The sequence below is a fragment of the Homalodisca vitripennis genome, chromosome 7, assembly GCF_021130785.1.
Source record: "Homalodisca vitripennis isolate AUS2020 chromosome 7, UT_GWSS_2.1, whole genome shotgun sequence".
In the NCBI taxonomy this organism is placed as follows: Eukaryota; Metazoa; Arthropoda; class Insecta; order Hemiptera; family Cicadellidae; genus Homalodisca; species Homalodisca vitripennis.
The window spans coordinates 22,351,167-22,370,543 of NC_060213.1; the positions used below are offsets into that span (position 1 = coordinate 22,351,167).

General features: G+C 34.1%; 1 protein-coding gene across 1 annotated transcript in view; it reads left to right on the top strand.

The window, feature by feature from the left end:
• Window positions 1–19,377, top strand: part of LOC124366642 (adipokinetic hormone/corazonin-related peptide receptor variant I-like) — a 121,610-nt gene that overhangs the window by 43,697 nt on the left and 58,536 nt on the right. The window contains exon 2 of the mRNA XM_046823241.1: window positions 3,517–4,093. Within this exon, the coding sequence (XP_046679197.1) occupies window positions 3,517–4,093 (577 nt within the window). The remainder of the gene's footprint in view (window positions 1–3,516; window positions 4,094–19,377) is intronic.

The following is a 19,377-nucleotide window of genomic DNA, read 5'->3' on the forward strand; positions in this document are numbered from 1 at the left end:
ATTTGGTTATAAAGAATCAAATTCTGCCTGTTCAGATAAAATTTCTGTCTAAGATATTTCCATTACCATTGTAGAGTTTGCCTTGTGCCCCGAGCAAGAACGTATATACCAACAAAAATCAACTTCGATCATAAAGCGTCTTCTTTTGGCTCTTTTAATTTAATTTAGATCTAACCAGATTCGATTTCCGTATGTGCAAACATTCATAGCTGTGTACAATAAGGTACTTTTCATAATAATGTTAATATTAGTAAGGTAAATAGTATTTCCATTGAATTAGATGATTTATTGATAATTGATATAATATGAATTTAAAATTAGATAACAACTTCGTCTTTGCGATTTCCATTACACTGCTGATCAAGCACTGTACAATAATTCAGTATTAAAAAAAATTTACAAAAATGTTTGTACATCTGTGATGAACTTCAGCTGAAAGTGTTAACAGCTGTTGTTTCAGTATCTTTGTTTTACATATCGTAGTGGAGTCTGCCGGATCCAATGTAAAACATTTAAAAAAATCAATACTTCATAAATAAACAATTTAAATTGAACCAAAAACCATCTCTAATCCACCTTAAAACACACCTAATATTTCATTACAATCGTCCTAACCATTTAGGAGGGGTTCAGTGACATACACACGTAAAAAAGAATTATAGCTTTAATGTTAGTGTTGTTTGTAATTTATGGTTATGTTCCTTTCTTCCTGCCGCCCTAGATGGCTGCAATATGTGTGTTACGTATGTAATAAAATCTGTAGAGGTGTGTTACAGTTGTTTTGTCACTTCAGATGTTAACAGATAATAACTTAAAAGATCGTTTGGAGCATGATTTAGTTCAACACGCCTTCTATTCTGCTTATTGGTTCACACATTCTTACAATTTGCGTGGAAGATGGATCTGGTGTTACATATCTTGGAGCATGATTTAGTTCAACACGCCTTCTATTCTGCTTATTGGTTCACACATTCTTACAATTTGCGTGGAAGATGGATCTGGTGTTACATATCTTGGAGCATGATTTAGTTCAACACGCCTTCTATTCTGCTTATTGGTTCACACATTCTTACAATTTGCGTGGAAGATGGATCTGGTGTTACATATCTTGGAGCATGATTTAGTTCAACACGCCTTCTATTCTGCTTATTGGTTCACACATTCTTACAATTTGCGTGGAAGATGGATCTGGTGTTACATATCTTGGAGCGTGATTTAGTTCAACACGCCTTCTATTCTGCTTATTGGTTCACACATTCTTACAATTTGCGTGGAAGATGGATCTGGTGTTACATATCTTGGAGCATGATTTAGTTCAACACGCCTTCTATTCTGCTTATTGGTTCACACATTCTTACAATTTGCGTGGAAGATGGATCTGGTGTTACATATCTTGGAGCATGATTTAGTTCAACACGCCTTCTATTCTGCTTATTGGTTCACACATTCTTACAATTTGCGTGGAAGATGGATCTGGTGTTACATATCTTGGAGCGTGATTTAGTTCAACACGCCTTCTATTCTGCTTATTGGTTCACACATTCTTACAATTTGCGTGGAAGATGGATCTGGTGTTACATATCTTGGAGCATGATTTAGTTCAACACGCCTTCTATTCTGCTTATTGGTTCACACATTCTTACAATTTGCGTGGAAGATGGATCTGGTGTTACATATCTTGGAGCATGATTTAGTTCAACACGCCTTCTATTCTGCTTATTGGTTCACACATTCTTACAATTTGCGTGGAAGATGGATCTGGTGTTACATATCTTGGAGCGTGATTTAGTTCAACACGCCTTCTATTCTGCTTATTGGTTCACACATTCTTACAATTTGCGTGGAAGATGGATCTGGTGTTACATATCTTGGAGCGTGATTTAGTTCAACACGCCTTCTATTCTGCTTATTGCTTCACACATTCTTACAATTTGCGTGGAAGATGGATCTGGTGTTACATATCTTGGAGCATGATTTAGTTCAACACGCCTTCTATTCTGCTTATTGGTTCACACATTCTTACAATTTGCGTGGAAAATGGATCTGGTGTTACATATCTTGGAGCGTGATTTAGTTCAACACGCCTTCTATTCTGCTTATTGGTTCACACATTCTTACAATTTGCGTGGAAGATGGATCTGGTGTTACATATCTTGGAGCGTGATTTAGTTCAACACGCCTTCTATTCTGCTTATTGGTTCACACATTCTTACAATTTGCGTGGAAGATGGATCTGGTGTTACATATCTTGGAGCATGATTTAGTTCAACACGCCTTCTATTCTGCTTATTGGTTCACACATTCTTACAATTTGCGTGGAAGATGGATCTGGTGTTACATATCTTGGAGCATGATTTAGTTCAACACGCCTTCTATTCTGCTTATTGGTTCACACATTCTTACAATTTGCGTGGAAGATGGATCTGGTGTTACATATCTTGGAGCATGATTTAGTTCAACACGCCTTCTATTCTGCTTATTGGTTCACACATTCTTACAATTTGCGTGGAAGATGGATCTGGTGTTACATATCTTGGAGCGTGATTTAGTTCAACACGCCTTCTATTCTGCTTATTGGTTCACACATTCTTACAATTTGCGTGGAAGATGGATCTGGTGTTACATATCTTGGAGCGTGATTTAGTTCAACACGCCTTCTATTCTGCTTATTGGTTCACACATTCTTACAATTTGCGTGGAAGATGGATCTGGTGTTACATATCTTGGAGCATGATTTAGTTCAACACGCCTTCTATTCTGCTTATTGGTTCACACATTCTTACAATTTGCGTGGAAGATGGATCTGGTGTTACATATCTTGTAGCGTGAGAAGTTCTCAAAGTGTATGTTTGCAGGTGCGAAGTGCGCATTATTCTGTTGACTATTGCTTATGACAATTGCAGTACAACTGTATATGTTGTTACTGTCTAAATCCATTTATTATTGTTATTATACAATCAAATATCACTAAGTGATAACGCGTGAGGTCGATTTCCAACATTGAAATATAACTGAGAAGTATGCACGTTTCATTCGCTAATTTCAAACTCTGCGACTAGATCGTACCTGACAGCTTCTCATTTTCACGTTCTCTTGGCTTTGACAGTCACGTTATGAAGTGATAAAAGATGAAAATGTTAGAGAAAAATTAAAAAAATGTCCAAGGGAAATGTTAAAGCTTCTCCTGGCTGTTAATTTAGATTCTTATATTTCCCCGTAACTAACTCCATCTGAACAACTCTTAGGTCAATTCAACATGTATTGATTTAACCTAGATAACTTTTCTTTTTTTTATTTCAGATTATTTCCGTCTAGACTCGCATCCTCTGCAATGACTGATCTGCTAATGGAGAATTTATTTTCGGGTGACGAGCATCATCCAGGGTGAGATATCCGGGCGTGCCCAGGCTTCCTCTACGAGGATTTCAATTCTCTACAACGACCACACAATTGATTACGGCGTTTATTGTCAAGAGTCACTAGTGATTTACCTTTATCTGACTCCCCTTATCCCAGACTGAAGGTGACGAGCGTCATACGTCTGTTTCAGGGCGAGGTGTCTGGGCGTGTCCAGGCTTCCTCCACAAGGGTTCCAATCCTCTGCGATGACTGCCTCGGCCTAAACGACTCTTGGGACAACGTGACAGGTGTCTACCGTCAACTACCTCCCAATCTGCGGTTCAACTCTGACTCCCTGATAGTCGTGATAGTCTACTCCATCTTGTTCGTGGTGGCAGCCGTCGGTAACTTATCCGTGTTCATCTCCCTGGTCCGCAGCCGCCACAGGAAGTCCCGCATGAGTATGGTGATGACGCACCTCACCATCGCCGACCTCATCGTCACTTTCCTCGTGATCCCCTTGGAGATCGGCTGGAGGATCACGGTGCAGTGGATCGCCGGTAACGCCGCCTGCAAGATCTTCCTCTTCTTCCGAGCGTTCGGCTTGTACCTCTCGTCCAACGTCTTGGTCTGTGTTTCCCTCGACCGTTACTTTGCCGTGCTGCATCCTCTCAAAGTATCTGATGCTCGGAGGAGAGGGAAGGTGATGTTGGCGGTCGCTTGGGCCATCTCCTTTATGTGCTCTGTGCCACAGGTACGATTTATTTGAATACTTTCCAGGTTAAAACACAATTTTTAGCGTTTTTTAGCATTTTCGATTTTATTTATAAAATATTTTAATTAGAAAAAAACAGGTTTTCCAATTGATTTGATCTTTAGATCATGAAAATAATATGACTGTTCCTTTTCTTAAAGTAGCTCTCAGTAAATGTTATATGACCGTGTTATGGTAATAATACTATAAATGCGAAAGTGTATGAAATATCATGTTTTATATTTAAACTCACAAATTATAGTGGGCATGAATATTGCTTACATATAACCACAACACAGTGGCCTACATAATAAAGCATACTAATTATTCTAAAATACTTAGACTATACCATAATTTAGTAGTTGCATGAGTAAAATATAAAATAACGTTGTGTACTGAAGTAGTTATGACAGTGATATTTTTTAAATTGTAATATTCTTTTGCAACAATTTAAAATTAAAACCTCAAGATTATTTGTGCTTTGAAATGTTATTCCCATTGAACTATACTTCCATGCTACTGTGAATCTTAGAGGGATCTTACAGTATAAACACCCGGCAGTAATATTGTGGAATGGCTGGAGACTTCTGATAAGGGAACTGTGACGTGTGAGTGTATTGCGAGGCTGCAGGCGTCAGCGTGAAATAAGTACATTGAATTTTGTTACGGGGAAATAAGTACATTGAATGTTGTTACGGGGAAATAAGTACATTGAATGTTGTTACGGGGAAATAAGTACATTGAATGTTGTTACGGGGAAATAAGTACATTGAATGTTGTTACGGGGAAATAAGTACATTGAATGTTGTTACGGGGAAATAAGTACATTGAATGTTGTTACGGTGAAATAAGTACATTGAATGTTGTTACGGGGAAATAAGTACATTGAATGTTGTTACGGGGAAATAAGTACATTGAATGTTGTTACGGGGAAATAAATAAATGGGCCAATGTAACGTTTATTAACACCACTGGCTGCTTTGGTCTGTTATTTATCATGGATACTTTCGTAGATATAATATTTATTACAAATGATAAACATTTTATACGAATATTAACATTCACACCACTTAATATTCAAAGTGGTTCTGTTATCCAACGATACAATTTATGCCATATACCAGCACGCATAATTAACATATTCCTGAGTGTGCAGAGTGAGACAGGTTCAAACATGTCACTACCGACTAATTGTGTGATTGCTAAGAAACAATTTGGAATGTCGCCAAGCTTGATAACTGTCACAGTTCAAGGTGGATTACCGAGCCGGGAACAAGCGTATACAAACAAGTCACAAGTTAATCACCAATCCTCCTCATATTGCAATTTTGTTCCAGTGATAAAGGCACTTTGATTTCATATGCAAGAAGATTGCACACAAAGGTGGATTATTGTATCATGATACTTAACTAGAATTGTAATCCGGAGCAGTGTTTTTATCTACTTAGCTACCAGTCCAACTGAAGAGATATTACCAGCTGTCTTAGTAACATAGAACTAGAGATATGCTAAATGGGTACTCCGCAGTAACCGTTACAGCATCAACGTAACTCTTGCTACTTATTAGTACTTATCAGTAACAATGTGCTCAGAAGTTACAGGAGTATTCATTAGTTTCAAAGTATGTAACCGTTACTAAGAATTCGTCAGTTACAATGCACTCAGAAGTTACCAAATATACATTAGTTTCAAAGTATGTATCAGTTACTAAGAATTCGTCAGTTACAATGCACTCAGAAGTTACCAAATATACATTAGTTTCAAAGTATGTATCAGTTACTAAGTATTCTTCAGTTACAATGCACTCAGAAGTTACCAAATATACATTAGTTTCAAAGTATGTATCAGTTACTAAGAATTCGTCAGTTACAATGCACTCAGAAGTTACCAAATATACATTAGTTTCAAAGTATGTATCAGTTACTAAGAATTCGTCAGTTACATTGCACTCAGAAGTTACCAAATATAGATTAGTTTCAAAGTATGTATCAGTTACTAAGTATTCGTCAGTTACAATGCACTCAGAAATTACCAAATATACATTAGTTCCAAAGTATGTATCAGTTACAAAGAATTCGTCAGTTACAATGCACTCAGAAGTTACCAAATATACATTAGTTTCAAAGTATGTATCAATTACTAAGATTTCGTCAGTTACAATGCACTCAGAAGTTACCAAATATACATTAGTTTCAAAGTATGTATCAGTTACAAAGAATTCGTCAGTTACAATGCACTCAGAAGTTACCAAATATACATTAGTTTCAAAGTATATATCAGTTACTAAGAATTCTTCAGTTACAATGCACTCAGAAGTTACCAAATATTCATAAGTTTCAAAGTATGTATCAGTTACAAAGAATTCGTCAGTTACAATGCACTCAGAAGTTACCAAATATTCATTAGTTTCAAAGTATGTATCAGTTACTAAGTATTCGTCAGTTACAATGCACTCAGAAGTTACCAAATATACATTAGTTTCAAAGTATGTATCAGTTACTAAGTATTTCGTCAGTTACAATGTACTCAGAAGTTATCAAATATTCATTAGTTCCAAAGTATGTATCAGTTACAAAGAATTCGTCAGTTACAATGCACTCAGAAGTTACCAAATATTCATAAGTTTCAAAGTATGTATCAGTTACTAAGTATTCGTCAGTTACAATGCACTCAGAAGTTACCAAATATAGATTAGTTTCAAAGTATGTATCAGTTACTAAGTATTCGTCAGTTACAATGCACTCAGAAGTTACCAAATATAGATTAGTTTCAAAGTATGTATCAGTTACAAAGAATTCGTCAGTTACAATGCACTCAGAAGTTACCAAATATACATTAGTTCCAAAGTATGTATCAGTTACAAAGAATTCGTCAGTTACAATGCACTCAGAAGTTACCAAATATACATTAGTTTCAAAGTATGTATCAATTACTAAGAATTCGTCAGTTACAATGCACTCAGAAGTTACCAAATATACATTAGTTTCAAAGTATGTATCAGTTACAAAGAATTCGTCAGTCACAATGCACTCAGAAGTTATCAAATATTCATTAGTTCCAAAGTATGTATCAGTTACAAAGAATTCGTCAGTTACAATGCACTCAGAAGTTACCAAATATTCATAAGTTTCAAAGTATGTATCAGTTACAAAGAATTCGTCAGTTACAATGCACTCAGAAGTTACCAAATATTCATAAGTTTCAAAGTATGTATCAGTTACTAAGTATTCGTCAGTTACAATGCACTCAGAAGTTACCAAATATACATTAGTTTCAAAGTATGTATCAGTTACTAAGTATTCGTCAGTTACAATGCACTCAGAAGTTACCAAATATTCATTAGTTTCAAAGTATGTATCAGTTACTAAGTATTCGTCAGTTACAATGCACTCAGAAGTTACCAAATATAGATTAGTTTCAAAGTATGTATCAGTTACTAAGTATTCGTCAGTTACAATGACTCAGAAGTTACCAAATATAGATTAGTTTCAAAGTTTGTATCAGTTACCAAGTATTCGTCAGTTACAATGCACTCAGAAGTTACCAAATATAGATTAGTTTCAAAGTATGTATCAGTTACTAAGTATTCGTCAGTTACAATGCACTCAGAAGTTACCAAATATAGATTAGTTTCAAAGTATGTATCAGTTACTAAGTATTCGTCAGTTACAATGCACTCAGAAGTTACCAAATATAGATTAGTTTCAAAGTATGTATCAGTTACTAAGTATTCGTCAGTTACAATGCACTCAGAAGTTACCAAATATAGATTAGTTTCAAAGTATGTATCAGTTACTAAGTATTCGTCAGTTACAATGCACTCAGAAGTTACCAAATATAGATTAGTTTCAAAGTATGTATCAGTTACTAAGTATTCATCAGTTACAATGCACTCAGAAGTTACCAAATATAGATTAGTTTCAAAGTATGTATCAGTTACTAAGTATTCCAGAGTTAACCGCGGTTCACCAAGACTACAAGAGTACAAATGGGATATTAAGTCACTCTTTTATTAGAGCTATTCATACCAAGAGCTACTAAGAGCTATACTAGCACTAATATTATAAGGTACATTTTTACAAATTTGACAAAAAAATACAAAACATTGAAATATAAAAATTACGAAAGAACCAAACGTCACAATAATATCAAAAGTAGTAATAATAATAAATTAGCATAAAAAATATTGCCCACTTTATTTGAACACAATCATACTTTATTTAGTAACGCAGCAACTGAAATATCAAATACCAAAGATATACAAATGTCATACGTTAAAATTAACACATGGTACTCTATAAAACACTAAAAACACAAATAAATAATACGATGTACACATGTATATGCGAATGGTTTTCTAAGGTAATTCTGATATGAACGTGATTATATAGGATACTTTCTATACAATATTCCGAAATCTATCTAAATTTATTTAATTATGCTTTAACTCAATGCTTTAATCGATCAGCTAAGAACAAAAAAAACCTATATATTTAATCTACAATTCTGGCCTACTTACGATAAAAGTGTATTAATATATTCTCAATATTCCATGTGGTTTTGTAGAATAATGCAAAAACGGAAGAATCAATAACAGGAGTAAATTATATACAATTGTTGAACTATTATACGCTATGAAATAGCTCGCATACTTTTTCGTTTGTGTAAAAGTTATATGATGGCTATTAACATCTGCTCAACATCGTTGTTTTGCAAAAATTAGGAAAGGCCAAATTCAGTTTTGAACTACGCATAGTTTGAATCAGTTTGATATTATGTTAAGTGCATTGTTTACAATCATATGCGTATATGTAGCAATGGGCTAATTAATACCAATATACTTTATGGTTAAAGATTACTCACAAACTGATGTCGGAACTGATGTTCTACCCATCAGTTATTTTGTAGTTGACTAATTTGAGAACACTATGGGTCAATAAGTAAAGTAACATGTAACTGGACCAAATATCTTTGAAATGACTCAAAATGTGTTTTTAAATTAGCAAAAGGTGTTGATTTGTATTTAGTTACGTCATAGTGGTTTATAATACAGGTATTTGGATTTCTACCTTTAGATTGATTAAAATAATCGGATTCATCTAATAAATATGAAAATCTAAGAAACATTATATAGTTTATGGCATGATACATAATGAAGATCACATTTTGAGAGAGTTTTTCTATGCTCTACTGAAAGAAAAGATATTTAAATACACAGCATGATTTTTGACCCAATTTTTAAACATATAAATTTATCGTGTTACCTTCAATTAATAAAGACTGAAAACATGAGTTCTGAAAATAGAATGTAGTATAGCTAACATTGGATTAATTTAGATTAATGCAAAATTCAGGATTAACAAACAATAAAATCCATAAATTTACAGTAAAACCAAATGAGGTATAAAAGAAAGAGACGTTTCAAAAGTGTAACCTCCTCCAGACTGAATTGCAAAAAGTACTTACTCCCTCAACTGGCAAGCGAGTATACAACTAAACCAGACAGCCATTACAACTATTGAATTATTTAAAATATAGCTGTTCCCTTCACATATGTGGCAAACACACAAATAAATGAAGCAAAAACACACAAATAAGAAAACGAACATATGATCAGAATGCAAAAGTCCTGTCATATGACTGATTTAATATTAATTAAATTTGTATCTACGGCTATAGTATAAAATCAAATAACATTTTGTATTTTTCATTAACAATACAACACTGCATGGAAAATTGTCATACCAAACCATAATAATCACTACGTATCGCATTGTGATACGTATAATATTTCTAAAAACTGAATTAAATATAATATTATTTATACATACCGTTTCAAATTTAATCAGATCTCAAAAAACCACTTAAAATGTCTATTGAAAAACACAAATAATTGTAAAATTACACCGTCAAATACGAGCCTCCCAAGAATTCCTCCAAGGTGTAACATACTCTGTTCATGACATAATTATTTTGTCTTTTTTAAATACTTTTTCACTAGTTTTCATATAGTGTGGTAGAGAATTAAAATATTTTGGTCCAAGATATGTGGTTGTTTTTGAAAGAATTCATAGTGATGCTTTGGAAAGGATGACAGCTTTTTAAAAGTAAACACACACATCGAATATATGAACAAGGTTGGAAGGGCAAGGAAATGTTCACGAGGAAATAATTCTCGGCAACTCTCCCGGCTCCAGAGACCACAAATCACCCTCACAGCAATTTTCTGAAGTTCAAAAACCCGGTTGAACGAGGATGACGAAGTTCCCCAAAAGAGGATACCATATGATACAGGGGGGAAAAATAACCACAATAAACCATTTTAAGTGGTTAGCAAACATAAATCTGGGTGCTTAATTTTAAATGTTATAGTTCTTTGTAAGGGAATAACAGTGCAGCATACAATTGATTGTATAATATAACAGACCAATATAATACAGACCATGAGGCAAAAATTTCATTTAAAATTTTTTAGAAAACTGATCGTTAAATATATTTTCCAGGTTACTGGGAAGAAAGATAAATATTATATGCAGCTGTTATTTCTAGAATCAAATTGAACAAAATTGAACATATATTTATTGGTGTTGTAGGAAAACTCTTTAAAATGCGTGTTATACTCGTGAGATATAACTATTAATTTTCGGAAATTTGGAAAGCTGCCACCTCGAACCATTAAGAGATGCAAAAGATCGTGTAAGAATGATTAATGTTTTAAATTGCAGTTATTTTTAAAACCTGCAATAATTTTATTGCTGTGTGTGCACCTCATTTTGTTCGAGTCAGTTATAAACTACGCACTCGTGGTGCGTCCACGTCCGCGATATACGAGTATTGTGTACGTTTTACACTCCCTAAAGGAGTTGATCAGTTGAAAACCCTTTGACGATATCGTCAGCTGTCGTATCAAAGACGGGAAGGCCCAAATTTGAGCCTTTTGTAAACAGCCGAGAGATAGACGGAATTGTAATATAAACAGCACTATGTATTCCAGTAGGCGCGTATTTACTTTTACCTGTTTCTCACATAATGCAAATAATAAAAATCTTTCAATATTTGAAAAATTTTATTCACTCTCCACTTCCCATCAGTAAGGAAAATTTCATCCTGTTAAAAGCTTTAGTTAAGTACATTTCCGAATATATATTCTGGGAAGCGTACTTTGTAAGTACAAAGTAATTTATTTAATTACTTAATTGCTTCTTTGACACTTCCTCTACTGTTTCTTGTTTTGTATGTTGTAATATTAATTTAAAGGGATCGGAAAATATTATTGAGTGATTCATGGGGCAAATACCATCACAACATGTCAGCTCTTAACCACAAACGCTCTTAATAACGTAACCACAAACGCTCTTGGCTAAGGGCTGCAGATTCGATCTGAGATCCCAGTCAGATATTATAGAAAACATTTAATCATTCTATTTCAATCTAAACATTATTGCAAGGATATCTTTATAAAGAAGGTGGACAATTATAGACTAAATATACTTTGATGTGACACTTTACGTAGATCCGGTAGTTTGGCTTAGGTGGGGGCACAGGACACAGAAACACTTGTTTTCTTAATAGCAACAGTTTTGCAATTGTGCTGAAATATTGGAGTAACATTCTCACAGGTTAGAAATTGAATTAAATATACCATTTAAATACCTTTATTATGCTAACGTTTTGCACATGTAAATAGTAATTTTCTTTATTTAATAGTAAACCTCAACATTAATAATTTTTTCCTACTGAAAGATATTTGTCTGAATACTATCTTCGTGAAATGGTTGGGCGATAAAAACAATTTTTGTTTCAAGTATTACCACTATTTGAAATGGTTATTATATTTATAGGATTTTAATAAAATAAAAGGATAACTCATTGTTAAACGATTAAATACGGTCACATTGGATTAGTGAAAATAAACAAATCACAGGTTTTAGCGTGTCTTCAATAACTTACGTAAAATCTCTATTTCATACAGATTGTACCTTAGTACCTTTCATTTTTTATTGGTTGAAGTGAAGACTATACCAATACAGTGCGCGGCTTTGCGAACTACAATGTACTTTTATATTTTTAAGGCCTTTTATTTTTTTATATTTTTAAACCTATAATCTAGGTTTTTACTGGTTTATTCCATAATTTTATGTATAATTTCACATAATTGATGTGTAATTTGGATTATCTCATAACAGTATAAAGATAACTTCAGAATGTAAGTTTAAAAAGTCTGAATGTAAGATATATGGAACCAGCACTCAATGTAGGGCTTATAGTCATGACAGATTACATCCTCCAATTGCGTGAACATTTTATGTGAAACAACCTTGACTGTAACTGGGTTACTCGTCAGCTTAGATTACGGGAACTCACGTATCCTCGTTATGCAACTTATCCCCTTGTGTATACACTTTAGAATATTGTTCAGTATCTGTATGTATGGAAATATTTAGTCTGAATCTGAAACTGATTGTTTTTTGTGATAACAAAAGAAACAATGACAGAGGTGTGTGGTAGCGACAGTTCTGACGGATCAAGTGTGTTGCTCGCCTGGAGCTACAGTCGTAAGATTTACCAGTGTCTTGCTCGGTTGTAAGCAAGATTTATCAGTTTTAAGCTCAAGTGTGTTGCTCGCCTAGAGCTACAGTCGTAAGATTTATCAGTGTCTTGCTCGGTTGTAAGCAAGATTTATCAGTTTTAAGCTCAAGTGTGTTGCTCGCCTAGAGTTACAGTTGTAAGATTTATCAGTGTCTTGCTCGGTTGTAAGCAAGATTTATCAGTTTTAAGCTCAAGTGTGTTGCTCGCCTAGAGTTACAGTTGTAAGATTTATCAGTGTCTTGCTCGGTTGTAAGCAAGATTTATCAGTTTTAAGCTCAAGTGTGTTGCTCGCCTAGAGTTACAGTTGTAAGATTTATCAGTGTCTTGCTCGGTTGTAAGCAAGATTTATCAGTTGTAAGCTCAAGTGTGTTGCTCGCCTAGAGTTACAGTTGTAAGATTTATCAGTGTCTTGCTCGGTTGTAAGCAAGATTTATCAGTTTTAAGCTCAAGTGTGTTGCTCGCCTAGAGCTACAGTTGTAAGATTTATCAGTGTCTTGCTCGGTTGTAAGCAAGATTTATCAGTTTTAAGCTCAAGTGTGTTGCTCGCCTAGAGTTACAGTTGTAAGATTTATCAGTGTCTTGCTCGGTTGTAAGCAAGATTTATCAGTTTTTAAGCTCAAGTGTGTTGCTCGCCTAGAGCTACAGTTGTAAGATTTACCAGTGTCTTGCTCGGTTGTAAGCAAGATTTATCAGTTTTAAGCTCAAGTGTGTTGCTCGCCTAGAGCTACAGTTGTAAGATTTATCAGTGTCTTGCTCGGTTGTAAGCAAGATTTATCAGTTTTAAGCTCAAGTGTGTTGCTCGCCTAGAGTTACAGTTGTAAGATTTACCAGTGTCTTGCTCGGTTGTAAGCAAGATTTATCAGTTTTAAGCTCAAGTGTGTTGCTCGCCTAGAGTTACAGTTGTAAGATTTATCAGTGTCTTGCTCGGTTGTAAGCAAGATTTATCAGTTTTAAGCTCAAGTGTGTTGCTCGCCTAGAGCTACAGTTGTAAGATTTACCAGTGTCTTGCTCGGTTGTAAGCAAGATTTATCAGTTTTAAGCTCAAGTGTGTTGCTCGCCTAGAGCTACAGTTGTAAGATTTATCAGTGTCTTGCTCGGTTGTAAGCAAGATTTATCAGTTTTAAGCTCAAGTGTGTTGCTCGCCTAGAGCTACAGTTGTAAGATTTATCAGTGTCTTGCTCGGTTGTAAGCAAGATTTATCAGTTTTAAGCTCAAGTGTGTTGCTCGCCTAGAGCTACAGTTGTAAGATTTACCAGTGTCTTGCTCGGTTGTAAGCAAGATTTATCAGTTTTAAGCTCAAGTGTGTTGCTCGCCTAGAGCTACAGTTGTAAGATTTATCAGTGTCTTGCTCGGTTGTAAGCAAGATTTATCAGTTTTAAGCTCAAGTGTGTTGCTCGCCTAGAGCTACAGTTGTAAGATTTACCAGTGTCTTGCTCGGTTGTAAGCAAGATTTATCAGTTTTAAGCTCAAGTGTGTTGCTCGCCTAGAGTTACAGTTGTAAGATTTATCAGTGTCTTGCTCGGTTGTAAGCAAGATTTATCAGTTTTAAGCTCAAGTGTGTTGCTCGCCTAGAGTTACAGTTGTAAGATTTATCAGTGTCTTGCTCGGTTGTAAGCAAGATTTATCAGTTTTAAGCTCAAGTGTGTTGCTCGCCTAGAGTTACAGTTGTAAGATTTATCAGTGTCTTGCTCGGTTGTAAGCAAGATTTATCAGTTTTAAGCTCAAGTGTGTTGCTCGCCTAGAGTTACAGTTGTAAGATTTATCAGTGTCTTGCTCGGTTGTAAGCAAGATTTATCAGTTTTAAGCTCAAGTGTGTTGCTCGCCTAGAGTTACAGTTGTAAGATTTATCAGTGTCTTGCTCGGTTGTAAGCAAGATTTATCAGTTTTAAGCTCAAGTGTGTTGCTCGCCTAGAGCTACAGTCGTAAGATTTATCAGTGTCTTGCTCGGTTGTAAGCAAGATTTATCAGTTTTAAGCTCAAGTGTGTTGCTCGCCTAGAGTTACAGTTGTAAGATTTATCAGTGTCTTGCTCGGTTGTAAGCAAGATTTATGAGTTGTAAGCTCAAGTGTGTTGCTCGCCTAGAGCTACAGTTGTAAGATTTATCAGTGTCTTGCTCGGTTGTAAGCAAGATTTATCAGTTTTAAGCTCAAGTGTGTTGCTCGCCTAGAGTTACAGTTGTAAGATTTATCAGTGTCTTGCTCGGTTGTAAGCAAGATTTATCAGTTTTAAGCTCAAGTGTGTTGCTCGCCTAGAGTTACAGTTGTAAGATTTATCAGTGTCTTGCTCGGTTGTAAGCAAGATTTATCAGTTTTAAGCTCAAGTGTGTTGCTCGCCTAGAGTTACAGTTGTAAGATTTATCAGTGTCTCGCTCGGTTGTAAGCAAGATTGATCAGTTGTAAGCTCAAGTGTGTTGCTCGCCTAGAGTTACAGTTGTAAGATTTATCAGTGTCTTGCTCTGTTGTAAGCAAGATTTATCAGTTTTAAGCTCGTGTGTTGCTCGCCTAGAGTTACAGTTGTAAGAATTATCAGTGTCTTGCTCTGTTGCAAGCAAGATTTATCAGTTGTAAGCTCAAGTGTGTTGCTCGCCTAGAGTTACAGTTGTAAGATTTATCAGTGTCTTGCTCGGTTGTAAGCAAGATTTATCAGTTTTAAGCTCAAGTGTGTTGCTCGCCTAGAGTTACAGTTGTAAGAATTATCAGTGTCTTGCTCGGTTGTAAGCAAGATTTATCAGTTGTAAGCTCAAGTGTGTTGCTCGCCTAGAGCTGCAGTTGTAAGATTTATCATTGTCTATATATCTGAATATATTTAGTCTGAATATGAAACTGACTGTTGTGTGATAATAAAAGAAACAATGTCAAAGGTGTGTGGTAGCGACAGTTCTGACGGCTTATCACATAGATGAATTTGGTGAAATATAACATACTGAAATTTCGCTACTGGATATGAGTAGCACAATTTACGCGTACGTCTAAATTCACATATCACTGTGAATGTGGACGTTTGCCTGTAAGAATATAGAGAATTTTAATTCTTTCATGGAAGTCCCGGAACTGTTTTAATATGTTTTAAATCGATAACATAAGCGTATACTAATATAAACCTGAACATATGAACATACGAAATTCAAATCTTGTATTACCTTTGAGAAATGTTTTGGAGAGAAACATTATTTATTAAACGTTCAATGTGATATCTCTAGTTGTATGAGATACGTGACTCTACGGCCGAGGTAAAGCACACCTCGGGAGGATTAGTGCACTTAGTTCTGAGGTCTGACGCTAGGGCTGCGTCATAGTAATGCTGCGTCCGGGCCTTTTGACTTGCCTAAGTTTATATCATTAAATGGCTTATCTCCTGTGTATATTTAGAACAACCAAGGATGATATGTTATAGAAATTAAAGGCAATATTGTAGAAATAATCGAGAACCCTCTTCGTACGAGAAAGATCTTTATAGGTCACCAATTGTCAAAATTCAAATAATAACATTATAGGTATGATATTAACAAACGACTTTGTTACATGCATTGACAATTTACCATAACTCCAGTAACTCAACGGATAGTTTGCAACCCAAACCGAAACTAATAGTTTTTTTACTTTTTATTGAAATGTTTTGTAAGGTAGTTTGGGATCAGCTGATCGATTCTGTTTATTTTATAATAGTATATAAATAGTAAAATATCGATCGTTGTCGCTCAAGATTTTTATAAAACGTTTTCTAATTGAAAATACACATAATTCTGAGTAAAATACCGGAAAAAGTAAGATATGAGAAAAACTGTATGATTGCAAACTACACACAGAACACAGACGAAGTTCTGTGTGAACTACTACTCTGCGGTTATCCTTGTAGGACCATTTACTCAGTACTGCGGGCTTCTAAAAGCTTATATTTTATTCCCGTTTAGTGCCAGAGATAAAAACAAAGAGAGAAAAACTGTATGATTGCAAACTACACACAGAACACAGACGAAGTTTGAACTACTACTCTGCGGTTATCCTTGTAGGACCATTTACTCAGTACTGCGGGCTTCTAAAAGCTTATATTTTATTCCCTTTTAGTGCCAGAGATAAAAACAAATCCACGTTGAAAATTTCGGAGTTATTTTTGTGATATGCGGAAAGTGCCAGAGGGTTTTAGAGAAGATGTTAAAAGATGCAATGTGTTAGAAAACAATTGCCTAAAATTTGTTTTTATCATAAAAAGCACCTTTTTAATTATTTGTGAAGGTAAATGAGTTATGTATTATAAACTATTTATCATTACAGTTTTTATATAATTTTTAAATTAGAAAATCACTTTAGAGAAATTTCCACGGAAACAAAACAAAAATCAAGTTTGAGGTAAAATAACTATTATAAAAAAAATTTGAAATTTAAATCCTTTCACAATAAAAATCATTTAAAAATAATATAAAACCATATAGGCTATAACCAAATATTACCATAACCTAATACCATATTGTATAACCTAATATTTTACCATAAACCAAATTATAAAAAAAGGTAATTGCTAGAGATTAGTTTTACTTAAGCACAAGGTTTCATAAACCAATTCACCTAAAATTTAGTTTTAATCATTAAAAGCTCATTTTAATTCGTTTTAAAGGTAAACGAACAGTGCATCAGAAACGTATAACAATAAGATGTTTATATAATTAAAAGCATTAAAAATAAATTTAGACATTGATTTTTCTACTGAAACAAAATAAAAATCCATTTTAAGATAAAAACTACTACAAGAAAACTTTATTTTTAAATTTTAATACTTTCATTATAAGGAGCATTAAAACCCCTAATAATAAGTGATTACACATTATTATGTGTAATCACTTCATATTTTTCATTAAAAATAATTATAAAAATTACTCAAGCGCTAGAGGTTTGTTTTGCTAAAAAATCACAGGGTTTTGGAGAGCATTTTATTAAAGTTTTGTTTTCACAATAAAAACCTCTTTTTCAATTGTTTTTAAAATTTTAATACATTAATGATAAAAAATTTAAAACAATGCAAAATCATGTGTAGTAACATTACTTACTAAAAAGAAACTCAAAACATGAACATAACCTTACTCAGGCAATTTTCAAAGAAACTCAACACTGCCTTCATGGTTACTCTGACGTATAACCAACACAAAAGTTTTCTAAAAGTTATATTATGTGACTGTCATAAAGGTTTTGCTAATTTTAATATCCATACGACTTATAAACGTTTTAAATTAATAAAAACGCACAATTAATATAATATAAGAAACGCTCCGCTACTCGTCACGATACAGCAATCGCGATCCAACTGAGAAAATGGTGTATTTTAGTTAGTTATTTACGTCACCAAACAGCAGGGCAAAGTAGAAATAACAGTTGAAAAGTTTAGTTTAGTTCATTTATTGGCCTTTGCTATGGTATCAGCCAGTATGGGATAGGTTATAGAAGTACTAAAAATGAAATAATAATCCGGCACTCTTCGCGTAGGAACGACTTGTCTAGGAGCGAGACTCTCGGCACTTAAGCGTGTTTTTACATCGTCTCGTAGCGAGATCCATGGCAATAAAAGGGTTAAATATGCTTTCTTGGCATTAAGGAACTGCAATACACATTTAAAACCAAAACTGGAAACCGTACCAGAGCACCGCAGAGAGGCGAGCAGGTCTGAACGTTAGTTGATACACAATAGATCTGCCACACACTTATCAATACTATTGAATGTATCTTTATATAATTTAGGTGGATTTTATAGAAATTTGGCAGAGTAAAATATATAGAATCAGACACAACTGTAATTAAATGAATACATTTACTATTCACTACTATCCTATTCGCATTATTCATAAGAACAAGAATGGTTGCCCATATAAAGCACAGCAAACAGAAGCGGGAGAAAATTTGAAGAAGGAAATTACAAGATTCAACAAATAAAACAACAGAAAACGTCTGATGGGAGTGTGTGGGGGGAGGGATAAAGTGATTGTTACAAACAACGTTTCTAAGAAGCGAGCACAAGTAGATAAAATCTTCCATGACGATTCAGTTTCTAATTCTTTATTGAACTATATGCTATATAGGCTATATGTGTTGCACATATATGTTTTTTTACTACATATGTACATAAGTATAAGTACTATATGTGTTTTACAATATGGAACTGTGTTCATTTTGTGTGTGATTCATTTCTTGATACTATAGTAAATACACCAATAATTAGTGTAATCAGTTAATTAGTTATTTACAACGTAGGTTTATACACGTTAGTACGTGTATATTTTCCAACCACGTTACATATATTGTATCCCTTTTACTACGGTTCACGCGATCTAGTCCTGTAAAACATTAGGTTTTGTAATGAGGAATCTTCTCGATGAATTAGTCCTTGTTATTATAAGTACTTGTGAAAACCTTGTTGAAAAACTAGTAAATAAAGACGTGTATTTAAAATTGTAAAATGATACGCAAACGTTTACTTTAATTGACAAATACAAATGACGAATATACGAGTTTTACTTTTATAATAACAGTTAATATAATCAGCACATTCTTTTTTCGTTTAATGACGTATCTGTTATAGATTTTTATGATAATTTTGAATCTGAGGTAGACATATTTAACTTGGATATTATTTCAGTGTTCATTGTTAAGAGATGGAAAAATTAAATAAAATTGCCGCAGGCTTTTATATCAGGCTGAAGAAGCATTTCT